Source organism: Myotis myotis, unplaced genomic scaffold, assembly GCF_014108235.1.
Source record: "Myotis myotis isolate mMyoMyo1 unplaced genomic scaffold, mMyoMyo1.p scaffold_m19_p_6, whole genome shotgun sequence".
In the NCBI taxonomy this organism is placed as follows: Eukaryota; Metazoa; Chordata; class Mammalia; order Chiroptera; family Vespertilionidae; genus Myotis; species Myotis myotis.
In genome coordinates this window covers 15922371-15949489 of record NW_023416368.1, presented here as the reverse complement: position 1 = coordinate 15949489, position 27119 = coordinate 15922371, and the positions used below count along the sequence as shown (strand labels likewise).

The 27119-nt window shown below is 44.5% G+C and overlaps 1 protein-coding gene across 2 annotated transcripts in view; it reads right to left on the bottom strand.

The window, feature by feature from the left end:
• Positions 1-27119, bottom strand: part of ADAM19 (ADAM metallopeptidase domain 19) — an 81575-nt gene that overhangs the window by 42434 nt on the left and 12022 nt on the right. For both annotated transcript variants that reach the window (XM_036315271.1, XM_036315272.1), the window contains exon 4: positions 3766-3844. In XM_036315271.1, coding sequence (XP_036171164.1) covers positions 3766-3844 — 79 coding nt within the window. The remainder of the gene's footprint in view (positions 1-3765; positions 3845-27119) is intronic.

Below are 27119 nucleotides of genomic sequence, written 5' to 3'. Positions count from 1 at the left end.
ACTGCACCAGGGTCATCCTGCAGCATCGGTGAAAGAGGGAAGGTGGGCACGACCCTCCTTCCAGCCAGGAGTCCATCTACTCTCAAATGCCAGCATGCCACATGGCTTCTCCACCTATCTCTCACTACTCCACTACCCCCCCCTCCACCCCCCGCCCCTGGCTCTTGTGAAACCTGGAGGCACATTGTCAGTGTTTAAGTTCTAAACCTGGTCCTTAGAACTCAGCAACAAGGCCATGGACTCCACAACCCAGGATCATTTGTGGGTAGAAGAGGGGGCTGAGCCTGTAGGGAGTAAATGGGGCTCACAGATACTGGAGTGATGGAGAGTCAAGAAGTTCAGAAATATAAAGAGAACTCTGAGCCAGTGCTGGGCATGACAGTCCTGGTACCTCCTCCCATTGGACCTGCTCACTGCCTGGTGCTCTCTGAAACAGCATCCCTACTGACTTGTAGCATGCCTTACATTTCCCAAGGGCTTTCACACATGACGTCGCAGGTGTACTGTAGTAACGCCTGCCATTCAGCGTTAGTAACAAGGGATAACATTCATCCAGCTTTTACTACCGGTTAAACAACTTACAAAGCCTTATGGGGTAGATATACTACTCCCATTTTTTTAAAAAAGGGAAACTAAAGGTTGGGGAGGTTTTGGCATTCACAGGCCACATAGCAGAATGAAGATTAAAACCCCAGCAGGCTGACTTCAGACTCCATGCTCTGCCTCTCACAGCAAAGTGCATACCAATTAACTTGTCAAAACTATGATCTTCTAGCACCAATGGAAACTTGAGGTCTAGTCTCTCAGCCTTGCCATTTGCTGGTTATCTGAACTGAAGCATGGTACTTTTTCTCCTCTCTCAATTTTCTCATGTGTAAAATGTGGCTTTGCAAGAAATGTTTATAAATTCCCATAAAATCAGTGCTTCATCCTACCCTTCCATAGCCCTGAGAGTCGGATCTTAGCATATCTAATTTTCAGAAGAAGAAATTCAACACTAGTGTAGTCAAAAGGGCTGTTTAAGGTCAAACAGCTAAAGCCAAAACTAAAACCCTGGCTTTAGACCCCAAACGCTGTAACTCTTTCTATTGGAACATATTCACAGACCCATTCCCCCAGCGATCTGACCTAGATTAGGGCTGTAGCCTACAGCCTGGCGGCCCAGCTGATGAATTTGATAAAGTTCCCAGAACTCCCGCTGCCCCAGGCCAAGTTTGGTAGTAGAGTGTGGTCCTCAACTTTTGGGTCAAATGCAGCTAAATGGTTCATTCTATTCCCACTTCTCTTTGAGTCTTCAGCTCCCAAATAAGAAAGCTGACTGGGAGCCCCATGGGGCAGGGTGGGGGCTTTGCTGTAGCAGGGGATCTAAGAAAACAATAACTTCTGCCATACTTGGGTCAGCAAGACCTTTAGGAAGAGGGGCATTCTGGGATGGAGGGCTGGTTCTCTGCCTAATTCTGAGAGCACAAAGAGCAAGTAAATGAACAGTCATGAAGTCATCTCATTCCTTCTCAGCTCCTCGGCCGGACAGGGCCACCCTGAGGGGCTTTCATAGCAGGAAGCATGAGGTCACGGCAAACTTGTGCACTAAGACCCATTCTTGAGCTGCTGGTATATCAATGCAGAGCCCAACTCAGAAGAGGGTGCTTTGTGAGGTTGGCATGGCTAGGGCTTTCGAGGCACGCCTGTGCCCTCCCGGTCTCCCCCAAGGCGGAGAACAGAAATCTTAAGGAAGGAAAGACTTTTAGCCAAGGGGCACTGAAGAATATGTATGGACACACCACAGCTGGACAGCCTCCCCAAAGATAAAAAGACACAGTCAACTTGCCTGCTACCTGCTACCACACATCTGATGTTCCTTTTGTCATTCAAGGGTAATCTGATAAAGTAACCCGAGTTGGTAATGACTGACAGTGGCCTGTGCTGCTGTCTTCACGCCACATCTCCCATCTCTACATGCCACTCAAGTCCATTATGTCCCCTGCCAGAGTCCATCTTCCCTTCTCCTTCAGCCCATCCCATCAGCCCAGAGTCTGAGAAGGGTCACTGCAACCCAGTGTTTCAACCTGGGCACTAGTGACACTCGGGGCCAGGTAATTTCCTGGGGGGAAAGGGGAGATTGTCCTGTGTTGTAGGTTAGCAGCACTCCTGGCTCTACCTTTTAGGTGCCAATAGCATCCACCTCTTGGCCATGACAATCAAAACTGTCCCCAGTCATTGCCGAGTGCCCCCTCCTTTGCTGACTCTGATGGTCAAACAAACAAATAGTATATTTTATGATAATTACATTGAATTAAAATTGGTATAAATCATCGTGAAGCATATTTTCGTTGCTTCGTGTTAGTTACCCACATATCAACAAAAGTTTAAGTAAATGGATGACTGAAAACAAAATCACTCCTGATTGAGAACCTCTGCTCTGAGCCTATGGCTTTGCAGTGGTTCTCAACCTTCCTAATGCCTCGACCCTTTAATACAGTTCCTCATGTTGTGGTGACCCCTAACCATAAAATTATTTTCGTTGCTACTTCGTAACTGTAATTTTGCTACTGTTATGAATCATAATGTAAATATCTGATATGCTATAATGTGTTTTCCGATGGTTGTGACCCACAGGTTGAGAACTGCTGCTTTAATGGGCCCCCTGGTAGGAAGAGCAAGCAAACCATGAAATGTGCATGATTCACTACCTTCAATGTTCACCAGTCGGTTGTGAAGCCAACTAAAATTTATCCATCTCAAAAACCATTTTTTAAATGACAAATCTTCGTGCAAACATCTGTACTGAAAAACTACTTTGAGGGGAAAAATACCCAATATGGATATAGAAGCAAAATAAGAAAATCTTCATAACCTAAAGTCACATTAAAAAAGACTACAACCCGCCGAACCGGTTTGGCTCAGTGGATAGAGCGTCAGCCTGCGGACTCAAGGGTCCCGGGTTCGATTCCGGTCAAGGGCATGTACTGTGGTTGCAGGCACGTCCCCACTGGGGGGCGTGCAGGAGGCAGCTGATGGATCTCTCTCATCGATGTTTCTGACTTTCTATCCCTCTCCCTTCTTCTCTGTAAAAAATCAATAAAATATATTTTTTTAAAAAAAAGAAGAAAAAAAAGACTACAACCCTAACCGGTTTGGCTCCGTGGATAGAGCGTCGACCTGCGGACTCAAGGGTCCCAGGTTCGATTCTGGCCAAGGGCATGTACCTTGGTTGTGGGCACATCCCCAGTAGGGAGTGTGCAGGAGGCAGCTGATCGATGTTTCTCTCTCATCGATGTTTCTAACTCTCTATTCTTCTCCCTTCCTCTCTGTAAAAAAATCAATAAAATGTATTAAAAAAAAAAAAGACTACAAAAACCTTAGCAGACTACAAAACCTTACAGATCCAAATGAAAAAGGAATAATTAGACTTCTGATTGGGTGAGATGACAGGATTACCAGAAATCACTCCTTTTGCTTAACCTTCTGTTAATGAGTAATTAATATAAAGCAAGGAAAATGTATCCTTCATGGTGATTTATACCAATTTTAATCAGATGCAATTATCCTAAAATTGACCACTTTAGCCATCAAAGGAAAGGGCGCATGTAGGAAACAACAGGTTCACACTTGGCCTCTCCTGCTGGCTCCCTTGGTCTTCAGTCAGGGGAAACAATCGCTTTGGAGGAGGGACATCTCCATCCAGTCCCGCTGTTGCCTCCTCACTTCCCAGGGGTGGGGCCAGGGAGGGCAGTTGTTGGTAGCTATTTGTTGACCGGAACTTACCTCGGATTTCAGCGTGGTGGTTCGAGGGTTGCCACTCAGAGTATAATGCGTTTCTGTGTAGGTTGGAGCAAAAAGGTATCTGTGAAGAATAAGAAAAGACATTAGTTTCCTGAGGTGATGGACTCCACCCTCCTAGGAACTATGGCTGGCCATTCTAACTGAAGCAGGCAGAACTATCCCCCACATCTCAGTGCAGGAGAAATGGGGTGGCCAAAGGGACTAAGAAACTAAAAGAAAACCAGGAGGAAGAGTTTACTATGAATTTTGTATTTGTGGGGGTCATCATTGAGTTCAGACAACCAGATGGAGTCAACAGACTAAAGCAGTGATCTTAAACTTTTTCTGGGTCCTGGGAACACACATGCAAACACATAACTCAAAATTTACCTGGATTGATTTTTCTACCACTGCATCCAAGGAAGGATCAGCACACCAATTTTTCTTTAAGGAAAAACCTCTGCCCTGTTGCATGTTTTGGTGAGACTGTCAATCCAGGTGTCCTCCCTAGCCTTGCCAAGAGTGGCCATGATCCAAGCTAAGCCAATGGAATAATGCTGCAAGAGCTGAACAGATGGGAGCAATTCATCTGTTCCTTTGTTCCTGCTGCATGGATTCCTGAGTCTGCCTTGGCCTGTCCTTTCTGAGACCTAGTGGTTCAGATTTCCTGAGACCTGGTACTCCTGTGTGTTACCCTTCTAATAAATTCTTTTCTAAAATTAGACATTGGTTTCTCTCTTACTACAGACCGCCTGAAGCTGAGGTTAAGAATATCTCACCAAAGGAGAGGCAACACCAAGCAAGGTTCCTAGAATTTCTCTAAAAGTAAAAAATTATACACACACACACACACACACACACACACACACACACACACACATATCTCCTATCTAATAATAGACAAACATGGTAATTAACCATACCTCCGACACACTTCCCATCGGCTAATCAGGGCGATATGCAAATTAACTGCCAACCAAGATGGCGGCCGGCAGCCAGGCAGCTGAAGCGAACAGGAGGCTTGCTTGCTCTAGTGATGGAGGAAACCAAGGTTCCCCCCACCTGCCGCTGCCCAGCTCTGAGCTGTACTCTAAGCAACTATGTTGCAATTATATAAGCTAAACAATCCTCAGAAACCTGCTTTCAGCCAGCTGGGCTTCAGAGCTGGAGTTGCAACAGTGTTTCAATTATAGAAGCTAAACAAACCCAGATACCTGCTTTCAGCAGCCGATGTCTCAGAGCTGGAGCCGAGCCTCAGAGCTAAAGCCGGCTCTCAGCTCCAGTGACAGCCATAGAAGGTAAATAAATCCCAGAATAAAAAAAAAAGAAAAAAAGGAGAGGTTGGGAGCTTCAGTCACCCGCCAGCCTGAAAATGGCCCTCAGTCCCTCACCCAGACTGGCCAGACACCCCTGTGGGGACCCGCACCCTGAAGGGGGTGTGCCCAGCTACAAACAGTCATCATCCCCTCATCCAGGCTGGCTAGGCACCCAAGCGGGATCCCCACCCTGATCTGGGATACCCTTCAGGGCAAACCAGCGGGCCTCCACCCATGCACCAGGCCTCTATCCTATATAGTAAAAGGGTAATATGCAAACTGACCCTAACAGCAGAAGGACTGGGAATGACTGGTCACTATAACACACACTGACCACCAGGGGGCAGGCGCTCAATGCAGGAGCTGCCCTCTGGTGGTCAGGGCGCTCCCACATGGGAAGAGCTCTGCTCAGCCACAAGCCAGGCTGATGGCTGCCAGTACAGTGGTGGTGGTGGGAGCCTCTCCTGCTTCCTCAGCAGCGCTAAGGATGTCCGACTGCAGTTTAGGCCTGCTCCCTGCTGGCAAGTGGACATCCCCCAAGGGCTGCCGGGCTGCCAGAGGGATGTCTGATTGCCATCTTAGGCCCAATCCCCCAGGGAGCGGGCCTAAGCCAGCAGGTGGTCATCCCCTGAGGGGTCCCAGACTGCGAGAGGGCACAGGCCGGGCTGAGGGACCCTCCATCCGCCCCCCCGAGTGCACAAATTTTTGTGCACCAGGCCTCTAGTGTGTGTGTGTGTGTGTATGTGTGTGTGTGTATATATATATATATATATGCCCAAGTGACCGTTACAACCAAATGACTGGAACAACCGGAACGACCAGACGACCAGCCAGTAGCTATGATGCACACTGACCCAGACTTTGCTGCTGGGGCCCTGACAGCCCTGAATCTGGTTCACCCGCACCCCAGGCCCAGCCAGGAGGAATCCCACCTGTGCATGAATTTGTGCACCAGGCCTCTAGTAATAATAATAATAAAGGAGCCAAATGGATGCTCCAACTAGCTCAGCCACACTGAAAGCAGAATGTACCTATAGAAAGTCAAGGTGAGAGGGCAAAAAGGTTTCTAATGGAAGAAAAATTGGAGTCTAACCCAAAACAAAGAATTAAGTGGATCTATATGTACTAACTGTAAAGAATGTCTAAAATTAAGTTCGACAAAATAATAAGTTTTAGGAAAATATGCATTTTCAAAATCCCTTTAAGTGAAAAATAATAATAGTCCACCCTAATGCAGCAGTTGCTAACCTTTTGAACCTTGCGGACCACCAGTTGGCAACCGCTGCCCTGGTGTATGCATTGAAAACAACTGGGGAAGCAAGTGCCCACTGCTGATGGTGGTTATCTGAGGTCCTGCAGATGTTCACAATGTCAGTTGCATATTTCTGAAAATCGGTTGATTTTTTAAAATAATGATCTTGCGTTTATTTTGAAAACTGAAAACCTAATTTGAAACTCCTTTTCAGAAGAAAATATAGGCTCAGGCCAGCATGGAAAGCCAAAGGAATCTGCAGGGACCACTCTGATTCTGGAAGAGGTGACATTTCCCAAAAAGATGGGGTCATTGAAGAGAGTCTCTAGAGTCACTTCCAACTCTAAGAGTTCTGGGACTCCTGACACTCAGATTCCCCTCTACCCCTAGAGTGCAGTCAGAAGGCAAATGCCACAGAATGATCTCTTGTATCATCTCAAGCCCTTCAACATCCAGCCTTGGACAACAAGAAAAGAAACCCAACGGGGAAATGTCAAAATAAAGCAAAGTCCAAAACTCAGCTTGTGTAGAGAAGCTCTCATTACAAGGAAACTCTGGGTCAGTAGCTAACTTGCCAAGTTCTGCCTCCCAGCTCTTTCTCTTTCTCCTGAGCATCTAAGCAGCCAAGTATCTCGGGAGGAGTCACTTATGTGTCTGAGGGAGATAAACTGTGGGCCCCATGAGGACAGAGGCCAAGCTGCTCTGCTCACCAGTATATATCCCTGTTTAACATTTACTCAATGAAAGAACAATTTAACTAATTATTGGATGAAGGAATGGATAAATGAAGGAACAAGTAAATGAATGAGTCGATCAGCATGCTAGGAGCTGAGAACATGGTCTGGTGTCGGCGAGACTAAGGTTTCAATACCAGTTCTGACATTTGCTGTGTCTATGGCCATAAATGACTTACTTTTTCCCTCTGAATATCTGTTTTCTCTTCTTCAAAAATGAAGACAATATCCTTACTTAACATGATTGCCATAAGAGTAAACTGACAAAATGCATAAAAAGGGCTTACCACCAAGTAGGTACAGAGTGGAGCTCAGTAAAGGTTAGCATTTATCACTACTGCTTTCAACAGGAAGTACCATGGAAGGACCCAGCAAAACTGATGGAATTACCTATTTCCCTTTAAATCTCCCCAGCCAGTAACTCTCCAGTAGATCACTTGGGAGTGGCAAAAAAAGCAATTAGCTCATTCCCGCAGCCCCATTTCCTAGGTCTGGTTTCAGAGACTGCATAATGGACAGCCAGGCAGGGGTTCAGAGTTTAATGGTCTATCCAGGCGCCAGTGGGATGTAAACGTTCTCACTGAAAATGTACTCCTGATAAATACATTATCAGTCTCTTCTCAGTCTTAGGGGGAGAATTATTCATCCGGCGACATTAAGACGCTCCAAAGAAAGCCATCCAGAGTGAACCTCACAGGTGACCACATTGTTGCCAGTCCTCGGCCACTCATAGGACTCTCAGAGTCTCCACATTGAAAGGGACTTTAGGAATCAGCCAAACTCACTGGACTATGGGCTCACTAAGAGCAGGGGATATGGCTGCCTTGTTTGAGGCTTCTCCGCAGCTTCCAGCTGCCACCAGGCAGGAGGCCCATATTTATTTGGTGAATAAATGGACGAATGAATAAATGAATGAACATTCTACTTTGTATGGGAATCTGCCAGATGGCCATTCATCTCTGGACATAGCCAGCGACAGGGAGCTCCTGAGACCGCATCTAGTAGTTAAAGAAAGTCCTTACACTGAACCAGAAACTACCTCTCTGTGAGCGGCGCCTACTTGGCCTTTCCTTCTGTCTTCTGAGTCTCCAAGGAACAATCGGCTTCCTCATCTACCTAACTGCCCTCCTGGGACCAGCAGCATCAGCCCTGCTAGGAGCTAGTTAAAAATGCAGCTTGTCGGGCTCCACCCCAGGTACACCGAAGCAGGCAGACCTCTGGGGTTGAGATCAAAACGAACACTCTAGACCACAAGATTTCAACATACTTTTAAGGAAGGCAATCTTCAGAAATATCAAAGAAGCTCGGAGCACCCTCCTGCCTCCATCGCACCCTGCTTCCACCACACCCTGGATCCTTCTGAGCTTGGGAAACCCAGAAAAGTTGCCATCAGAATCGTTCACATGTATTTACGTGTTCAATTACTTCACCCTCACGACACACCTCTGAGGAAGGTACTAACCCCTTCCCCATGTTGTAACTGAGGACATTGGGAACTGGATGTTTAACTGTCCAGGCGCTCACGGTGCCGTGTCAGAGCCGGGTTTCCAACCAGGTCTGCTGGTCCTGACCATACTTTTAAAGCAGTTTTCTGTTCTGTCTCTCTTAGAAGGTGGAGGCATAAAACTACAGCACTGCCAGGAACCAGCAGTCCAAAGCACAGTTTGATGACGATGACAGTGGCCTTGAGGACACATGTGCTGTCGCACAAAGGAGATTCAGCTCTTAAGTGCGATTGGGAGCAGAGAGGAGCAATAGGCATAAAAGCAAAACATGGGGCAGGAAGAAGAGGATGGACATGTGAGAACTTCAGGGTTAGTTGTGTGTGTGTGTGTGTGTGTGTGTGTGTGTGTGTGTGTGTGTTTTGCAATAACAACCCTTTCCCCAAATGGGGTTGCAGATGTTGGCCAGGAAGGTCCTTTCTTCTTGAAGCAAAAGGAAGGGTCATGTTTCATCACCACCATCTGTGCAATTTTACTGATAGATGAGACACTGCTTTCGAATACTTCCTGCTGCCCCGAGCTGGGCCCATCTGTGCCCATGCGGTGCCCTGGCACTGCTCTCAGGACCTGCAGACACTGCTGTCCCCTCGCAGAGGGGCCACGGGGCCACGGAGCAGCCCAGCTCGGCCCACCCGCCCCTTCTCTGACCACATCTTGTTCTCATCTCCTCCCTGACAAGGAGCTGGCTCAGCAGATCGGCAGGAAGCCGTCTCTCAGCACTGGAGTGTATTAGGATTTTCAGGAAACGAGTTGTGAGTGATGTGTGTCCAGGAAGAGAGAAGGGCTATCTAAGATTTCCCACCCCGCCCCCTCCTTTTTCTGGCTTTGATGGAAAAGCAGTTTCTGTGCACCCTCCTGCCCTCTGTAAGAGCCCCCTGCGGGTCCCTCCAGGCTCACAAGCCCTCAGGCAGGTCCACATCCTGTCCAATGCTAACAGCAGCCAGCATTGGAATGTCCACCTGGCGAAACCCAGGCTGCCCCAGACCCCAAAGTCCTTGAGCAAGACCTGCATCTTCTGAATGCCACCTGGGGAAATAAGCTCCCAAATATCAGACATAAAACATAAGGTTGCTCTCCAGGGAAGGACAAGTGAACCGCCCGTGGCAGCCTGGAACCTTTTTGTAACGTGTCGTCTGATCCCAAAGGCACACTCCCCTGACCCCACCTTTCCTAAGGCTCGGGGGCCTTCAAACCCAGCACCATCGTCTGAAGGGCTGTTTACTGTCAGACAAACTTGAAATGCCTCTCTCAACTTCAACTCAAAGCAACGTTGCAAAATATCTCTCAGATCAGCTCTCCTTCCTGCTGCTTCAGATAAGCAAAGCGGTAAAGACGAGTGCCAACAATTTCCAAACCACCTTGAAAAACCTATGCAGACAAGCTCAGCGGAAGCAAACATCACTCCGCCATCCCAGGGGCTATTTTTACTGACAGCTTCTTCCCCTAGCTTTTGGCCCCATCTTGCTTTTCCAAGAGTATCCGGGTACTTAGACACTGGTGCTGCTTGGGAGGGGCAGCCTAGCTGGTCCCTCGTATTTTCCCTGGAGGATCCTTGCCCTGCCTTCCTGTACTGGTGATGATGTAAGCCTCTTTCATTTCTTGCTCATGCTCTTAATGCCATCATTATGGGACTTAGTCCAGTAACTGCACTACACCCGGAAATGCTGTGAAAAAAAATAGTATCCCAGGCCCCATCCCAGACCCACAGAGAATTTTATTCTCTAGAGAAGGACTCAGAAATCTGTATTTTTAATCGTTTTTCCAGGTGATACTTTTTCCGGCTCGGAGAATTCTCCTGCTCCACTGGATCAATTTTAACATTTTAAATTCTGTTTCCCATTTCTAACCTCCGCAAACCTAAAAAAACGATACCAGCACAAGGTACAGGGAAAGCCTGGGGCTCGGAAAGCTTTGGTTTGAGTACCAGCCACACTACTCTCTAGATGAGTGGCCTTTCAAACCCTGGAAATGAGTCAAGATGCCTGACGTCCCCTTCAATGTCACAACAAGGGCACAGTCAGGTCACAGACTCTGAGAGGCCAGCTGCCTTAAACTGGAAAAGACTATTCACAGTTAATTAGGGCAGCTCTTTTTAAAACGAGAATGTAACTTGTAAAAACCTAATAAGGTACAATAGAGACGAAAATTATTTCCATCCAGTGGAAGAGAGAACGCCAAGGGTTATGCAGGACTTCATTGCCCCTAGGATATTAATGAACAAGCTTGGTATCTAATTTAAGCTATCCATTTCAACATTCCTTTTTTCTAATGTTTAAACCAGTCTTATCATCCTGCGGGTCCCCCATTTGTCAGTGAGTAAGACTGAGAGGTGCATTTGTATGAGAAGAGCTTCACTCACTCGAGCCCCCCATTTCCCAGATGGCAAGTGAACAGAGGAATAATTACTACCCACAGCTTCCTCGAGAAGATCGAATGGGGAAATACAGTCAAACACTAGCTCTGATGCTTGTTAGTTCTGTGAGTCTGTGCCTCAGTTTTCTCATCAATAAAATGGAGGAAATGGCAATCTACTTCATATGCTGTGAAAGGTTAGAAGACTAGCTAATTTAAAATATGTGCTTAAATAAAATGAAGAAATGTAAAAAAAATTAAAAAACTCCTTGAACAGTGTCAAGTCTTTGTGTTTTACAAATATCGTTGGTATCATTTTTTCCAGAACTACCTATGAAGCTTTAATCATTGTTACATAGAGGTAATGAGTTTTTGAGTGTTCATAATCTAGTTTCTCTCCCCTCAGGGATGTTTGGAAATTTTAATATTAATGTTTTTTAATGAGCAGGAGATACTATGCAAGTCACAAGCTACTCAGCCTGTTTCCCCATCAAATGAAAGCGGTGATGCCAGGACGGGCAGGTTCTGGGAAGGGTTGGAGAGAAGCGGAGCGCGGGTCTCAGAGAGCGGACAAGGCCTGCCATATTTGGGACAGTCATATACCAAATTCAGTAAGTATTGCTTTGTTTTTTCTTTTGTTTTCGAAGAAGAAAGACAAGGGGGGAAGAGATGGCTCGAGCTGTTTTAGAATCAAGATTTCCCAACCAGTGCTCATTCCATCCCTGACTCCAAAGGAATGGAAATAAACATGCCAAGGCAAGCCCCAAAGCCAAATAAGGGACTGACAAGTCCAAGGGCCCACGTTCCTTTCTGAGGGAATAGGAAGGCCATGGAAGGGGGAACTTGAAAGAGCAGGGATCTCCTCCTATCCCAAGGCCTCCCCAGAGCGAGCCTCATTGCTGCCTGGGGACCAGCTGCAGCAGCAGCACTGGGAGCAAGATGGCACCACCCGCAAGCCTGGCCCAAAGCCAAAGCTACTTGGCATGTGTGTTTTTTTAACCTTCTATTAAGAAGTTTCCCAACAATGCGTTAAATCAACACTCCTTTTTACCAACCACTTCACCTTACATTGGCTCCTAGTCCCCACAAGACCTGGTATCCTTCTGACCAGCTCCTGATCCCGTGTTTTGCTTTTATGTTAAATACCAAAGGATGTTTGGATAAGCGCTGTTTACTCCTTTGGTCAGCAGGGTCTTTATTTAATCCTCTTCAGGCCTCCCTCTTGGCTGCCTCCACAAAGATGAGCAAGCTCTCTGTGCAGACAGGGTCAACTTCTCGGGATCAGGGAGCTTAACTGGCAGGGACCTGTGGAGCCCTAAAAATGGCTCACCCACGCAGAGGCTACAGCTCTGTTTCAGTCCTGCATAGCCCACTATGGGTATTTACTGGAAATGGATAAGAGCAGATAAGAGAAATGAGGTACTATTTACTATTTCTGAGAAAGATAAAAAAGTGAAACATTGTTTGATAGTAGCCTGTTAGCAACCAGTCTTGGATAAATAACCACGAATGCTTGTTTATCAGATTAACCTGAAAGGAAGGACCAATGTGAGAGGTGACTGGCCATATTGTAGAGATAAACTTTGTGGTGAGACAGAGGAAGTGAAGAAAATGAACCTCTAAGATCACAGGACCTTTGAGAATATGCTTAGAAAGAAGGGAATAGGTGGACCATCCCATGAAAAACAAACAAAAAACAGGTGGGTGAAGATCACAATCCAACTTGCCCTACAGGTGGGTGCCTGGTCCCTTTTGGGCTCTGATTAAAAATCCCATAACTTTGATAAATATTGCCTAATGTTTCTTTGCATCCTAAAGCACAAACCACAGCCGAAGCACAAGCCAAGAAGGTTAGAACTTGGAAAGGCCTCCAAAGTCGTCATGAACATCTGTTGTCCTGGCCTCGGCATCCCTGCTGCCTCCTTGGGATAACAGTGCCCTGATTTGCATTTAGAGAAATGTTCCCCTTTCTCTACCTACTGGCTGGGAGCACCCAGGGCCAGTCACTTCAAGCCAGGACAATCAGTTCTCATTTAGCTGAATTTCAAGGTGAGTGACACCTCCTGAAAATGGCTGGAGCTGAGTCACCCCAGTGGTGGCACCTGAGGAGACTGTCTATGAATTCCTCAATCCTATCCTTCCCAAGCCCCAGTCCTACACCTTTTCCCTCATTTGATGTGCTGCCCCGCATCCTTTCCATGTAGGGTGTTTTTTTTTTGGGGGGGGGGGGGGAGCATTAGTGCAGAAACTACAGAATTTACCACAAAAAAAAGAACCTCGATGCCACCCTCTCTGTCCAATGCTTACCCCATTTCACTTTTACAGATGAAGAACTTGAAAATGAGCAAAAGCAACATATCTACCATCATACAGTTTGATTTTGCTTCTAAACCCATCAGTCTAAATAAACGAAAGTAAGATAAGCTAAATGTCAGTGGTAAATAATCCAAGAGTCAGCCACCCAGACACTCCCAGAGGGCAGAGAGGAAGGATGCACATGCAATCTCATCGATAATTGCTTATTACGCAGCATAATAGTGTACAGACTATGGGGCACGGGGAAGACCAAGTTCCTCCTGGCTTGAATCCATCACCTATGTGCGCTGGGTCTTGGGCCAAGCAGCAGTACCTCTTCTGAGCCCTAGGCTCTGCATTTACAAGCCCACGCACTCATGCCGCAAACACTTATTGAGGCCAACTGTGTGCCAAGCATCATGCATGGTTTTCCTGCACCTATATCTCCTCCCATCATGAAGATTAGAGGAGGCTGAATGGTGGCAGAATATGCCTCCCCAAATATACCACTTTAGCACAGGATTATTTTGAGCTGAAGGCAATTGAAAAGAAGGAGATACTACAAGCAAAACACCTTGGCCTTCCCCTGTTTGTCTAGAAGAAGGACATCAATTTTTTTTTCACTCCTTTTCCAATTTATTTAGTCTGATATACACACACAAAAAGACAACAGTAGTAATAACAGCAGCTAATATTCATTTGTGCTTCCTATACAGTATACCAAACACTAGGTTAAATATATACATCATTTCATGTAATTCTTTTTTTTTCCTTTATTGAATAAGATATTACAAATGTGAAGGACATCAATTTTCAAAGGCCTCCCTCCACTCCTCTCTCTCAAGGACAGAAGTTAATTACCAGAGACAATTTTAGACCCTATCAGTTTGGAGAAGGCACCAAAGGAATTTGCAAAACAAACTTGACTAACTAGCCTTTATCCACCATTTATATACCATACATTTACGCACAGCTTACTGCCTTTAGAGGCCTAACAGCTCTTTCCTTTATCCTGTCATTTCTCTACACATGTATTGTTCTTTGTCGAGGATGCTATAGAATCCTGAATTCTAAGTGAGTTGCTCATTTTTACCTGGGTATCTCTCATGTAGACATGTTAACTTCTGTTTGTTTTTCTCTTGCTAATCCCTCTTGCTAATCAGTTGAGAACTTAGACAACTAGAGGGAAAATTATTTTTTTCTTCCCTATAAGGTCATCTGTGAAAGTCCTTTGCAAACACTAACAGGACACACAGAAGGTAGATATCACTATATGGTTCTCAGAACCCAAGTCACTGTTTCAAGGTTCATCTTCCTGCCTTCCTAGAATTGCTGCAAACCAGTGTTGCAACCAACTTCCTAATTCCCCTAACAAGCTGCCTACATGTAGACAGGTACAGAGCAGGGGTGCATATGTGTGCATGTGTGCATGCATGCATGCAGTTAAGGTGAAGAAAGACAGCCAACAGATCAGGTATTCAGAATGCTCACTCAACATTGCTGATGATCTATAACCACACAACTGAAAGCCAGTCTATCCAAACCACAAATCTAACATCAAGAAGTCAAGAGGTCACAGAAAACAGAATGATGGGTGTCAGAGGGAAAGGAGGTTGGGGGACTGGGTGAAAAAGGTGAAGGAATTGAGAAGTATAAATTGGTAATTACAAAACAGTCACAGGGATATAAAGTACAGCACAGGGAATATAGTCAATAATCTCTCTATATAAAAGGCTAATATGCTAAGTGTCCATCTGGGTAATGATGTCATGTAGCAATGCCTGGCTTCCTCTCTGTAGCGACTATCCTCCTTGGAGTTTCTTTAGCCCAGGAACACAACTTGCTTCATAGCCAGGTGGAAACATTTTGCACTGTAACCAAATGTCTGTGAAGCATTTTCCCATGCCTCGTCTCATTGGATCCTCACAGAAGTCCTGGAGTAGGTAGATAGGAGACTCGGTGGAATCCTATTTTCTTTCCATTAGCCGGAAAATGGAGATTTAGAAAGCTTAGAAATTTGACCCGATTGAAAAGAAGAAATGGTAGACCTTGAAAATGACTTCAGGTTTTCTCACTGCACAGAATATGGTCAAACACTGCTGCAGTTAAATATTTTACCCTTTGTTCTCCCTGCATGATCTACAATAATAATCTGCTTCGTGTTGATATTTACTGCTGTGTTACTGATAATTACCTGAAAGAGAAGTTGGGGTGCTTCACTGGGCTGGAAAAAGTTTAGCTAAATCAGAAAGCAGGTCTAATTAAGCAAGTTTATCTATATCTATAAAAGGCTAAGTTGACTTGCGCATGTGTGATACATATAAAGTTCCTGCTGGTGCTAATCGCACGTGTGTGTTTCCATCTGTCATTGTCAATCATGAATTTGGGTGACCCTTCTATTATAGAGAAAGGGCGAATAGTGATATTAAAATATTTCTTCTAAATAATTTCCTTTCAATGTGCATGAATTCGTGCACCGGGCCACAAGTACTGTAATGACTACGTATGGTGACAGGTTGGTACTGAAAATATTAGGGGGGACATTTTGTAAAGCATATGATTATAACCACTCCGCTGAACACTTGAAACTTAATACAAAATAATATTGAATGTGAACTATAATTGAAAAATAAAATAAAATAAATCAAGATATAAAGAACTTCTAGAATACCAAGAGCCTGTCATCTTTGCCAACACTTAGAATCACCTCTTTTGCTAGCACTCACCTCCCTTCAAAGGAATCCCTTTCTGTGACTTTCTCTTCCTTTCTCCAGAAAGGGGGGAGGGGGCTTGGAAAAAGAAACCATGCCTGATATAATGCAGCCATTATAGCCCCTTGGCCCATCTGGACCTCTCTCTGGGGAGACTGATGGAAGACAAGAAAATGTGGAGGCTGCCAGTTTTCAAAAAACCCATAACCTCCGGGGAATAAGGAGGAGGAAAAGGGGGTAGTGGGGCCCATGGGAACTATGGAAGAGACTGGAAAAGAGCCATCAGTACAGAAGTCATAAAGACCCCATTTCTCCTTAAACTGGCTGAGGGAAGCCTGGACTGGTCCACCCATTCAATGATATCATTGTTTTCAACAAAAGCTGGTTTGAGAACCCTCAGAGAGGTCCCCAGTGAGGCCTCAGCTGCTAGAATGGGCAGAGGTCTAACCAGTTCCTAGAATATCAAGTGCTTAGAATTGTAGATAAGGAGGAAAGACTATGTCAGAGCACAATTACAGAGAATACTAGGACAAGGACAGACCTTCCTTTGGGGGCCATGGAAAAAATACAGGAGGCTACTTTTCACATAGATTTCACCACTGGCTCCCCACCGCAATCCTGTAAAGTTGGTGACTAGGGATTACTACCTTCATCTAATGAGAAACCTAAAGACCTGAGGAAAGAAGTGGCTTGTCCCAGGTCCCACCACAAGCTAAGGACACACCCAGGGATTGGCACCTCTGTCCTACTACTTCCTGAAGCAAGAACTTCAGACTGGTTCTTGAATCCATCCTCTCCCTCAACTCTATTCAACCCATCTCCAGTCTCCATGACTCCACCATATAAATATCTTTGAAATCCATCCCCTTCTCTCCATATCAGCTACCTCTTCCCTAAATTAGATCACCATAATTTCTCACTTAGATTATAATAAAGCATTTGAATGGATTTTGTTACTAATGCTGGTCTTGCCTCTTCCAATCCATTCTCCACACTTCATTGGAAGTAGTCCTGCTCAAATGTTTTTTGGGTGCTGTCACTATCTGGCTTTTAAAATATTCTTTATCAGGACACAACCCAGAACCCATGCGCACCTGCCACAGACAGCACCCGGACCTCACAACTAAGTGAACACCAGCAGGACCTTGAGCGCCTGCAGCTGACTCCTCTGGGACCAGCTCTGTGGGGGAAGGGGGTACAGCTCAGAACAGGAACAATTAAGGTGTGAGACTCAAGGCAGATTCAGCCTCTGGGCTAAGAACTCCTCACCAGCTGGACTACTAGGGGCTTTGACCTCTCAGACCTCAATCAGGTTGCCCAGGACCAGAAAGGGATAGAGACGCACACTGACCTGCACCAGAGAAGCTCCCAGGAGGCCCAGGATAGACACACCAAGGGACAAGATTCAACAACATCAGAGCAAAATCCAGTGAGCTCCACAAATAGTGGACCCAAAGGTTTTTGAGTGTGTGTGTGTGTGTGTGTGGTTTTGTTTGTTGGTGTGTGTGTGTGTGTGTGAATTTTTTTGTTTTTGTTGTTGGTTTTTTCCTCTTTTTCCTTCTCTTTTTTCTCACATGTCTCTAATTTCTCTCTTTCCTTTGATTCTATTCTACTTTATTCTTATTAATTTTTCTTATTTTATTTTGTTATCTTTTCCCTCATTTTTTCCATTTTACTTTTCCTATCTATAGGTTAGTACACCCATTATTACTATATTTTAGATTCATTATTATTATTTCATTTATTTTCTGTCTTCTTTTCTTTTTTTCTCCTACACTAGTTCTTTTAGCTTCCTGTTTGCTTCCATATAGCCATTTTTTCATCTTATTTTTTCCCTTTTTCTTTAAATCCACTCTAAGTCTTTGGTCATGTGTCTTTTAGTATTCTTTTTTTATTTTTTATTTTTTTTGCTTTCTCTTCTTTGTTCTTCTTAGTCTTTCCTGTTATTGTTACACTGAGTAGCTTGGTTTTCGTGGTTTTTGGTTTGGTCCTGTTGTGTCTTATTCTGTTCTATCAGCACCTGTATATGTATAACAGCTGGCACCATGATGTTGGGGTTGAACTTCACCAGGAGCAAGTTGGAGGGAAGATCCCTCCCACCAATGGGACATCAATAATCAAATCCCAATTACAACAGGAGAGCCTAAATAACACACACAAGGGGCATTCCCAGAGCATCCAGCTCAGGTGAACAAAGAAACTGCACCACTGATCCCTCCAGACATTTTCTACATAAGGCCATCCCACAAAGACTGGCAGGCATAATAATTCTATCTAATACATGGAAACAAATACAAAGAGACAGCTAAAATGGGGAGACAATGAAACAACCCCCAAATGAAAGAAAAGAAGCAATCTCCAGAAAAAGAACTAAATGATATGGAAACAAGCAATCTATCAGACATAGAATTCAAAGTAATGGTTATAAAGGTTCTTAAGGAGCTTAGTGCAAATTACAAGGAACTCAGTGGGAACTATAGAATCATGAAAAAGGAAATAGAAGCCCTTAACCAGAACCATACAGAAATGAAGAATAACATATGGCATCAAGAACACACTGGAAGGAATTAAAAGTAGATTGGATGAAGCAGAGATTGAATCACTGATTTGGAAGACAAGAGAGAAATAAATACCCAATTACAACAGCAAATAAAAAAATGAATTCAAAAGCAGGAAGATGGCTTAAAGGAGCTCTGGGACACCATGAACTGTAACAACATCCACATTATAGGAATACCAGAAGGGGAAGAGGGTGAGCAAGGAACAGAGAACCTGTTTAAAGAAATAATGACAAAAAACTTCTCCAACATGGTAAAGAAAAATGTCACACAAGTTCAGGAGGCACAGAAAGCCCCAATCAAGATGAACCTAAAAAGACCAACACCTAGACACATCATAATTAAAATGGCAAATGTTAAAGACAAAGAAAGAATCTTAAAGGCAACAAGAAAGAGACGGAAAATTACCTGCAAAGGAGTTCTCATTAGAATGACAACTGACTTCTCAATAGAAATACTTCAGGCCAGAAGGGCATGGCATGAAGTATTCAAAGTAATGAAAAGCAAGGGCTAAATCTAAGACTGCTGTATCCAGCAAGGCTATCATTTAAAATTGAAGGTGAAATAAAAAGCTTTCCAGACAAAAAATGTTAATGGAGTACATTACCACCAAACCAACAATGCAAGAAATGTTAAAAGGACTGCTTTAAGAAGAAGAAATGGAGAGGAAGAGAAGATCATAAAGAAAATAAAAATGGCAATAAATAAATACCTATCAATAATAACCTTAAATATAAATGAATTAAATGTTCCAGTCAAAAGACCTAGGGTGACTAAATGGATACAAAAACATGACTCATATATATGCAGTCTACAAGAGACCCACCTCAGACCAAAAGATACACACAGACTGAGAGTGAAGGGATGAAAAAATATATTCCATTCAAATGGAAAGGACAAAAAACCTGGGGTAGCAATACTCATATCAGACAAAATAGACTTCAAAATAAAGGCCATAACAAGAGACAAAGAAGGGCACTACATAATACTAAAGGGAATGATTCTACAAGAAAATATAACCCTTGTAAACATATACGTACCCAATATAAGAGCATTAAAGTACATTAAAAAAACTATTGATGGATTTTAAAGCAGAGACTGACACCTACACAGTCATAGTAGGGGACTTTACCACAGCCCTATTTCTTATTTACTTCACTTCCTCCTAGAAGCTGACCCTCAATCCAGGGTAGGTTCCCCTTCCCCATGCTCCCACAGTATCTCAACTTCCTCCATCACAGCATGTCCACTCTTCAGAATTAAAATGATTCGGCTGGTTGGAATACTGAATTCCTAAGAGATTATTAACACCACAGCTTTGACTCCCCTTGATCCAGACCAAATATTTATATATTAATTTCTCAGTCTGAATTCCTTTTCATGCTTCCACTCACCTCTCTTCCCTCCCTCCCTCATCCAAAGACTCTCCTCCTTACTCCCGCAAGACAGAGCTCCAGGCTGTCCTCCTTAGAGAAGCTTTCCCTCTCCCGGAGTCAGAAATCCTCTCTTCCCTCCTGCCTCCTCAGCAGTGAACTTTCAACTCTCTTATGTAAAACTGTAATATACCTTGGATTTGGCTGTCCATGTTTTCTCTCTCAGAGAGTACACAGCCAGAGGGCAAGCATAATGTGTTTGCTCCTGCTCCCTAGAGCACCTAGTATAGGGCTTTACTAGTACACATAGGTGCTTAATCCGTATTTGCTGAAATCAACCTTGTAGAATGGGGTCAAGTTAGCTGTGGCTGAAAAGGCAGGAGATCCATCAATAGATGTATGGATAAACAAAAAGTGATAAATTCATACAATGGAATAACAACAAAAAGGACTGAACTACTGATACATGCTGTTCAACATGGATAAAACTCACAAACAATACACTAAATAGAAAGAAGCCAGTCCCAAAGGACCACATACTATATATTCCTTTTATAGGAAATGTACAGAATAAGCAAATGCATAGAGACAGGAATCAGGTTAGTTGTTTCCTAGGGCTGAATGGGGTAGGTGGGGAGCGACTACTTATACGAGTTTGCTGGGGCTGCCCAACGAAAGTACCACAAACTATGTGGTTTTAAAAAAACAAATTTATTGTCTTACAGTTCTGGAGGCTGGAAGTCCAAGATCAAGGTGTTGGCAGGGCCATGCTGTCTCCAAAGGCTCTCGGGGAGGATCTGTTCTGGGCTCCTCTCCCAGCTGCTGGTGGTGCCTTGGCTGTGGCAGCATAACTCTAATCTTCACATGGGGTTCGCCCTGTGTGCATGTCTGTGTCTAAATTCCCCTTTTTATAAGAACATCAGTCATACTGAATTAGGGAGCACCTTTCTCCAGGATGAGTTCATTTTAACTAATTATATCCACAATAACTCTATGTCCAAATAAGGTCACTCTGAGGCACTTAGTGGTTAGGACTTTGACATATGAATTTGGGGGCACACATTCAACTCATAACTGCTGATGGCTCTTTTCAGAGTGATGAAAATGTTCAAAAACCGGAATATGGTGGGGTTGCACAGCTCTGTAAATAAACTAAAAATATATTGAGTTGTGTACTTTAAGTGGATGAAGTATATGGTATCTAAGTTATATATCAATAAAGCTATTTGTGATGTTTGATTTTTTTTTTAATGCAGGAGAGCTTGGGTTTAGTCTGCCCAAACTACAAAGTCAACCATTGGTAATAGTACGTGAAGCAAGTTATCTAAATAAAGGTGATGAGATGTAATTTAGAGAGAAACCAAAGGTAATGTGCCTTAATCTTCCTATGTGTTCCATGTAAATTTCCTTTGACCCAATGATTCACATCTAGGAGGTGTGACCCAGTGACTCACATCTAGCAAATGCCTCTATAGCAGGCATCTCCTTCACTATAGGTAAGACCTTCCAAAGAATACAAGAGTGTTCACTCCAGCACTGTTTCTGAAAGTGAAGGAAAAAAAGGGAACACATATGCTATTTGACTTTGCAACGCTACTTCTCTCAATCCTACAGAAATACTTGCAAATGTGCTTAACGATTATGTATAAGCCTATTGCTGCAGCATTATTTGTAATAGCAAGAAGTTGGGAGCCTAACTGTCCATGAAAGATAAATTAATACATTTTGGTCATCCATTCAATGGAATCCTATGTTGCCATTAAAAGAATAAAACAGGCCTATACTAGTAAATGTTCTACATAAAAAGATATTAAAGATAAATAATGAAAAAGCAAGTTACAGAATAGTATATAAAGTATGAGCTGATTTATTTTAAAACTCTATTATTTGTGTAACTTTTTTCTAGAATTTTATTATCAAAGTTTTCAAACAGTCCCAAAAGTTCTCATGTCAAATTTTTTTTAAATGATTTGGGATTGTCCAGGCTATATTTCCAAGTGAAAAAACAAAGGCTATAAACTGAGGATACCGTATATCCCTATTTGGGTAAATATATGTAGGGTTAAAAAAAAATCTATGTAAAATAGTACGCTCATGTAAATGCTCACTCACTGCACGCCAGCTCTCATTCCCTGAAGGTGCACAGCCTGACAGTAAAGGAATCCTCAGACTCAAGAATAAACTCCTGACTTCCTCCGAGTGCACAGCTTCCCTGCACTCTGACAAGGGTCCATCTAAGGCCGACAGCTGACAGCTTCCTCCCATTCATGTACCCTGCACTCCTGCTGAAGGGCCGCCAGGAGAAATAAGCTGGAGACAAAAGAAAACCGTGGACATCCTTCCTGGCTACAAAGGCAGCCCTGGCTGTGGGTCCCTGGAAGGAGAGCGAGCCAGAACCGGGGAACAGATCCTGACTCCTTATCGTACAGTTCAGGGACTTGCCAAGGGCGGGACCGGGCACTGATTCCGCAGGCACAGAGAAGAGATACAGTTTGGCCCGGGGGACCCTGCAATGCTGTATTCTTGAGATACGATGAGGTCAACCTGGGCACGGGCTGCAGAGCAGAAGTGAGCTTCCTCCCGGGGGCAATGGGTTTTGAGGTCAAGTCTTATAATTACATTTGGAAACCAACTCAGGGGAATTCCCTCTTACTTCATTCTTACATGTTTTTCCAACCCCACAAAATACAAGTATAGTGACTATTTTATTGGGCTCTCAGTGTACCAGGCATGGTATAAGTCCTTTAAGAGCATTACATTAGCAAATTCACACAACATCTGACATAGGCCACTGTTATTAGCCCCATCACGTGGATGAGGAAACTGAGACATGCAAAGGTGAAGCAACTTGCCAAAGCGCTTATCACCAGTGGGCACCAGGCGCCAGGCTCTGGATCCGGCCTGCCTGGATTACACCACTACAGGACACTGGAAGCCAAATTCTAACCAGGGCCTAGGGAAGGAAGAAGGAAAGAAAAGAGGAAGGGCAGAATAACGGAGAAGTAACGCTAGCGCTAACGGAAGAACAGCATACACAGAAGAACAGCAAGGACAGGCATCTGAAAGGCAATGTAAGGCCATGGCTAAGAGCCTGGCTCTGCCCTTCCCATCCAGGTGACCTTGAGCAAGTCACGTGGCTCCATGCCTCAGGGTCCCCATCTGCCAAATAGAGCTAATATAGGCACTTGCACTTCAGAACAGGGCCTGCTACAGAGGCATCTCCTACACTGCAGCTATCACCATGATTGATGACATCATTATGCATATCTGACCCCCATTCTTCAGCCAGAATTCGAAGGCAGACAAAGCATCCGCGTGCACACATGACCCGGAACTTGGGAAATGCTGATGAACGATAACCCCACGTACTATTTGTCTATATATTTTTCTGTTGTCACTTTCCTATCTGAAGACAGTCACGGGGGACACACGCAATGTTTTGCATCACCAAGACACTTCAGAAAACACGTTCTTAACTTGGCATTAATGAATGTTAGCACATCTTAAAAAACTGCTTGTTATTTGCCAGGTACTGTACTATATTATCTCTAAACCTCACACACCCACGTATGCGTTTCCTGCGGCTGCTGTGTAACAAATTACACATGCTTGGTGGTTTAAAACAAGAGAAAGCTATTCTCCCTCAGTTCTGGCGACCAGAAGCATGAAATCAGTATTACTGAGCTGAAAGCTCCCTGTGGGTGACTCCATTCCTTGCCTCTTCCCGTTTCCGGTGACTCCCAGCATTCCTTGGCTTGTGGCTTTAACGCGCCAGTCTCTGCCTCCAAGGTCAGCATTGCCTTCTTCTCTAACTATGGGCAAGTCCTCCTGTCTCCGCTCATACAGAGGTAACCCAGACAACCCCTGAGAATCTCCCTTCTCGAGATTCTCAATTTAGTCACACTGACAAAGTCTCTTTTTTGCCATATAAGGTAGCACAGCCTCAGGGATTAGAATGTGGCTATCTTAGGACAGTATGGGGGGGTGGTATTTTTTCCGCCTACCCCACCCTGCCATGAAGGTATTAATGTCTATTTCCTATGAGGCAGTAGAATATAGTAAGTGGCGGGTAGACCTGAGTTGAACTCTTGGCTCTGGCTGACACTGGGTAAATGACCTGAATTCCTCACACGAAGCGTCTTTATTTATAAAATGTGAGAATCAATACTATCTCCTTCGAAAGGCTGCCGTGAAGATGAAATAAGACAGAGTGTGAACTGCCTCTGCACAGTGACGGCTCTCGGTAAATGCTCACTGAGGACTATTATCGTGAGAAATAACATTCGGAGGCCAACCAACCAGGAAGTGCCAGTGCCCGGAATTCAATCTGGGTCGCTCTGGCACCAAAGCCCACGCCTGTTTTGCTCTATGGATTATGGGGTTTTGGGTTTATGTGCTCACGGCCTTCAGAGTCAACACACCTAGGTTATTTCAATTCCGGATGCTCCTTGGTCCTCTCTTCCAGCACCTGTATAGCTGCACCCCTGCAGATCACCAGTCCTAATTACTGAGACTGAGTTTATGCAACGGACCCTATGACAGTAACATCATTTTTCCAATGATTTAGAAATAATGGGGATTCTGCTTAGGCAGCAGGAAGGTTGAGAATTTGGCCTGTACGAAGATCACATCAGATCGGCAGGCAATCCACTTGGTCTGTGACTTCAGAGGTCCTGGACATTATAAGAACTAGAAATGGAATTAACCTCTGTCTGCAAAGCCAGCATTGGGAATGGCATCTCAAACTGGACCACAGGGTCTCTCAGGGTCAAGGTGCCAGCCAAGCACAGCACTCAGAATTCAAATTCACTCACGCACTCACCGCCTCTGAGTCAATGCGGCAGGGTTAATTCAGTTGCTCATACTTCAAAAACAATATTTGAAAAAAGCTTCCAACACTCACAGGCAGCTCTCATCAAATTCTGGTGTCCCCACCCATCCATCCAACTGTTTCCTCGGCACCGGTCTCCCTGGGTTGGACAACCTCAGCTGCAGGGAGTGGGGAGCCCAGCTGCGTGCTGAGTTTGGGAAAACATTATGAATACTTGAGATCTGCCAAGTACTTGGTTAAAGAATGATATCCTCTAATTTCTTAAGCCATGTGTATTTTAAGTGAAATGTAATCCATATGTGTGCGACTCATTTAAATGCAACTCAGTGAAACATGGTTTCCCAAAAGCATTGGGATATTGTCCTAAGCCTTTCTTAAGCTTCTCTTTGATCCAGGACACTGAATTTTGCCAACAACAAATGAAGCTCCCGACAAGAGAGGGACAAAGGGAGTGGTCCTTTTTCCTAGTCCTAGATAAGGTGCTAAAGTGGACTCCTGATGCCAGGGGAAGCCGGGAGGGTGGGGGCGGGGGGAGCTCCAGGCCCGGGCGGTATGCAGGGTTTTGCTCAGGATGGGCTTCATATTTCCGCCAGGCCTACTTGGCAGTGAAGTGCAGCAGAAGAGGTGAGAGCTAATCCATCCTGTCTGGTGCTGAGAAACTCCTCTCCTGTCTGCTAGCTCTCCCCTTCTCTGCTCCTCAGTACTGAACAACTCAAATAGGATGGAGGGGGAAAGGAGAAAATGAGGGGGGAAAAGGAGAAAATGAGGGAGCTAAATCACAAATGACTTAGTTTTCCAGGTGGTAGCCTGATTTCCAAGCCAACAAAAGCAGTCTCCTTCCCTAGAGGATCTCTGAGGGACAGATAAAAAGTCAGAGATATATGCCCTAACCGGTTTGGCTCAGTGGATAGAGCTTTGGCCTGCGGACTCAAGGGTCCCGGGTTCGATCCCGGTCAGGGGCATGTACCTTGGTTGCGGGCACATACCCAGTGGGGAGTGTGCGGGAGGCAGCTGATCGATGTTTCTCTCTCATCAATGTTTCTAACTCTCTATCCCTCTCCTTTCCACTCTGTAAAAAAATCAATAAAATATATATTTTTTTAAAAAGTCAGAGCTATGAAGAGAGATTCAAGTCAGAAGTAATGGTGAGTACTAGGATCAGCAAACCTCTAAATGCCCCCATTCTGCTTTGACAATTACTGTTCCTCAGGAGGTCTGGAGGTAGATATACACACACAGGAGAAAATAAATATCCATTCTTACTAGCGAGACTGATGCAAACAGGATCTGTCTTTAGCCAGGCCTGAAGCACAATGAATGGGGTGAGACCAAAGGACAGCTGTCCCTTTTCCAAGCCAAAACCCAAATCTTATCATCATTTGGACTCTAAGGGAGGGCAGTAGAGTGAAGAGATGAGAGTTCCAGAATGTGTGTAAGAGACAAGCAGAGAGAAGCACATGGAAAGAGGTCCTCTGGGCTCAGTGCCCACTAGTTGAGCTGTTCATTTGCCTTTGAAGGTGACCTTACAATGTAGTTAATGTAGTGACCCTGACCTCTAGTAATGCAGCCCAATGAGCATCCTGCAAGCTGGTTCAAGAGTTCAGTGTGCCCTCCTCTTGAGAAAAAGTGAAGGAGAAGGGAAGAAAGACAAGGCCTATACTCCCTGAGGTGTGCCTCTCCCCAGATGCCGACAGCTCAGCAAGGTTCCATTTCATTTCAACAAACAAGTTTTTGTTGTTGCTGTTTTATGTCCATTATGGTCTCTGGGTTGATGAGCCAGTCCTCAGAGCATAGGGAAAATTACATGAAGAAAAAACATTATGGATGCATGCCTCCAAACTGTGGCTTGTGGAAACAGCACCATAATTTCTTCTCTGTAATTTCCCTTCTCGTGTTTATGTTGCCTAAACTAGTAGTTCATCCTCAACTTCAAGGTCCATGGTTTGGAGGCGATTTTCCTTTATCCCACTGTCCCCTATTTCCAGGGATGTCTCCATGAATGGAGAGCAAACGCTATGCTTCTTTTCCATTTTTCCACTTGCATGGTATCCTTTAAATAGGTGGAACGGTAGTAGCTCTTAAAACCCAACTGGGACAAAACCCCCATTTGAAAGATGAGAAATTTGAGGTTCAGAAGGGCCAAATGGCTTCTTGACCAATTCCACGTGTCTGCCTCAGAGCTCAGTACTGTATCACACTGCCCTAACCACAAGGGTCTCATAACAACAGCTATGCACCAATATTTGCAAATTACGTGTATATGTGTGAATAAATATAAAACAATGTAATATATACTCCATTAGAGCAGTGTACTACCTTCATGACATATGGCTGAGTCTAAAAAAAACAGGCGTGGACCAATATGTATAGTATAATCTCATTTCTGCTCCTCCCTTCCCAACAAAAACAGCAGCCCGTGTGTGTGCGTCTGTG